The 3,590-nt window shown below is 40.9% G+C and overlaps 1 protein-coding gene across 1 annotated transcript; it reads right to left on the bottom strand.

The window, feature by feature from the left end:
* Positions 1-787: 787 nt before the first annotated feature.
* lbx1b (ladybird homeobox 1b) lies at positions 788-2,546 on the bottom strand. The gene is made up of 2 exons (XM_054605207.1): positions 2,219-2,546; positions 788-1,251 (listed from the first exon to the last, which is right to left on the bottom strand). Exons 1-2 carry the CDS (start codon positions 2,544-2,546, stop codon positions 788-790), a joined length of 792 nt encoding a protein of 263 aa, XP_054461182.1.
* Between the last annotated feature and the right edge of the window lie 1,044 nt (positions 2,547-3,590).

The following is a 3,590-nucleotide window of genomic DNA, read 5'->3' on the forward strand; positions in this document are numbered from 1 at the left end:
CAATAAATCTAAAAAGTAGCCTATAGCTTGTCAAAATCACCGCAATATTATTTTTTTATTCCTCGCCGTCGTGTGAGCATTCCCATAAAACGCATAACTGTGAATGTCCGAGTTTGCCTTTCCGATCATCATCATCATCATCATCATCTCATCATCATCATCATCATCTTCATCATCATGCACTGCAGCATCGGGACTCCTGGGGTCCAGTGAGATGATGATGAGGAGCAGGAGAAGAAAAAAGAAGAGCCGGTTTCCAGTGAAAAATGTGACTCACAGAACGCACAAAAACAATTAAATAAAAATAAAAAAATAAAGTAAAAATAAATAGATAATGATCACAAATCAAATCATGCATTTACATGCAAAAAAATATGACAAACTGGAGCACTTTCATTTTAGTGTGTGAGGCCTTATAGCAAAAGCAATGGAAGAGCTATGTGTGTGTGTGTGTGTGTGTGTGTGTGTGTGTGTGTGTGTGTGTGTGTGTGTGTGTGTGTGTGTGTGTGGCCCACAGTATAAAAAAATAATAAGTTACTCATTATAGACCATATTGCTTTGATTGCAAGAAGTAACAGTTTTCTAATGAATACATAATAAAATAGGCCTACCACTGCATATTTCTTGTTCTGTGTTCATGCTTCACTATGAATAGTTCTATCTGTGTCCATATAAAAGTCATTACATTTTGGTACATGTTCTGAGATATGGTATACAATATAAGCAGTAAGTTACAAGTCCAAGAGGATTTTTCTTTTATTGTCTTTTTGTGTTTCTCGACCTTGCTTCAGTCGTCCACGTCAATCTCCACGTCCTCGTCCTCTGAGCACTCTTTACTGGTTGTGTGGTCTGAGAACGGAGACAGTTTCTGGACCAGATCGAGATCCTGCTGGCGAGGGGAATCGACCCTCGGGTGTCCCAGGGTGCCATTGGCGCATTTCTCCAGGTCTGCCAGCTTGGCGAGCTTCTCCAGAGGAACCTGGCCGATGGCCTTGGCTGACTCCACGTCGGCCTTCATCTCCTCCAGGTCTCGTTTTAGCTTGGCTCTCCGGTTCTGGAACCAGGTGATGACCTGTGCGTTGGTCAGGCCCAGCTGCTGAGCGATCTGGTCCCGGTCCGCCGGGGAGAGATACTTCTGGTACAAGAACCGCTTCTCCAGCTCGTAGATCTGGTGGTTGGTGAAGGCTGTCCGAGACTTTCGACGCTTCTTGGGAGTGTTTCTCTGGCCGAATAGAGTCATCCCGTCCCGGCCTGTGAGGGAGAGACAGAGGCCCATGTCAAATCCAATCCAATCCACTTTATTTATATAGCACAGTTTAAACAAACACAAGGGTTTCCAAAGTGCTGCACACAGAAAAAGAGATAAAATAAGTATAAAATAAGTAAAAACACATGACCCACCCAACACTTCTACATCAAAAACCATTGAATCCTTCAAGTGTAGGCAGGGTGCAGGTAAAAGATAAGATAAGATAAGATAAGATAAGATAAGATAAGATAAGATAAGATAAGATAAGATAAGATAATCCTTTATTAGATTATTTTTTACTTTGGATTATTACATTTGCAGGCTTAGAGTAAAGTGCACACAAGAGACATAGTAAAGAAAGACAAGCTAAAGAATAACAAATGAAAAATAAAATAAAACAGTATTATAAATAAGCAATAAAAAAACAACAATAACTGAAATATTATATTTACAGACAGAGAAAAAAAACTATTTTAACTATTTTAAACTATTATTGCACAGTGTAATGTGTATTGTATTGCACATTTTATTGTCATGTGGTCAGAGCTGGTTGTGCAAAAGTGACCTTAACGTAAGAAATAACAATGAAGGTGATCCTGTATGTGAAACAGTAAAGGCTTAAGCTCTAAAAGGGTTATTACAAGAATATTACACAGACACCACTGGGACATGTTCAGCACCACACACACGAGAGACCCTTATAATTAAAAAAAAAATAAAAAAAAAATAGCAGTGCCGTTTTATTTCGTTCAGCCCAGAACACCAACACGCCTTTGTTCCATCAAACATGTTATAGGGACAAATAATGCATTCATATAAATATGTGTTTGGTGCAAATTAAACATTTAATAATTGCATGATTTGAAATACAGGGTGTAACCAAATGGTGATGCAGGCCACCGACTAAGACACACCACACAGCATTTAAAAAGCCTGCATTTGAATTGAGATTTCTGGATTAAGGTTTACCTTCTGCAGCCTGTAAAACACTGACTTCCAGACCCTTGAAGGTCTTGCTGGCCAGCTCCTCTAACGCACAGAGAGGCGAGGTTTGGTTGAGGAGAGCCCGGCTGGACAGAGGGATGCTGGACGGACGGTGCTTCTCAGAGGACGAAATGAGATGAGCTGTTCCACAAATGGTGTAACTTCGTTTCACAGAAGGTTTGTTGAGGATGTCCTCGATGCTGAATGGGGTCAGAGGCTTGTTGGAGTTGGCAGGAGGAGGCAAGTGGTCCAGAGGACTTCGCCTCCTGTTCTCCACTGCATCACATTTGGCCACTTCTTTGGATGTCATCATTGGTTGTGCGCAGAGTTTGTAAATAAATATTCGTCTGTTAAAAAACGAGCAATGCTATATTGCAAGGAGGAGGGGAAGGAAAAAAAAGTCACATAACAGTTTTGGGGATGTTCACAAAAAAAAGCAAAAAAAAAAAAAAAAAAAAAAAACCCCACAAAGACACTGAGAAGAAAAGAAAATCTTATTCCAAAATGGGATGTCTTCAGAGTCGATCCTCGGGAGCAGCCAGTCCAGGAGTGAGATGCCTCCCTGAAAATGGCGAGGTCCAAAGAGTTGACGATTACTAACAAGTTATCATTGATTGGAAGGTAATCAATTATCTCCAGTGGCACTTTCGCCCTCTTCCCTTCCACTCTTTGACTATGTTGCAGTCCAGTGTGGGGCTTTTTGCGACTGGGGGTGTCCCATTAATTAGGACGCATGGCTGGAAGGAGGAGGAGCCCGGTGGAATTATTATAATGCTTTGTGCTCTTATCATCTTTGGATCTAATTTAGTCGTGTGGTGAGATACCCGAATAGGTTTATGGGGTGAATGAGGGAAAGCAGAGAGAGAGGGAGAGATGGAAAGATAAGGGGAGAGATGATAATGTGTAAAATGTAGTTTTTTTGTAGTTCAGCAGGAGTTTCTGGGCTTATTTTGTTGCTGCCAAAAGACAAGTCGACTTGTCGTTATCTAAGCTGTCTCAGATAGTCAGAAGGATGTTGTTTTTTTTTTCCCTCGACCCAAAGCGTGGATGATCCTTTGTTTTGTAAAGGTAATGTAGAGCTGGGCCATATATCAGCTCTGATGATACCTCCAGGAGGGAAGGAGCAGCATGCATCCCTCTCAGCAACACCAAATCTGGGCCATAACTCAGGAGAAAGGGCTCCTTTTATATCATCCGAGAGAATATTTCATCTCCTCTCAAATTTCCCTGCATCCTCCAGGTTTGACATGATGAGTTTATTCTGGTGCTGCTGCTATTTGCATAAGAAAAAAAAAATAATTTACGCAGCAGGACAAAATATATGATTTTTCTTTTTTTACTCCCATAAAAAACTTAA

The sequence above is a fragment of the Anoplopoma fimbria genome, chromosome 9, assembly GCF_027596085.1.
Source record: "Anoplopoma fimbria isolate UVic2021 breed Golden Eagle Sablefish chromosome 9, Afim_UVic_2022, whole genome shotgun sequence".
In the NCBI taxonomy this organism is placed as follows: domain Eukaryota; kingdom Metazoa; phylum Chordata; class Actinopteri; order Perciformes; family Anoplopomatidae; genus Anoplopoma; species Anoplopoma fimbria.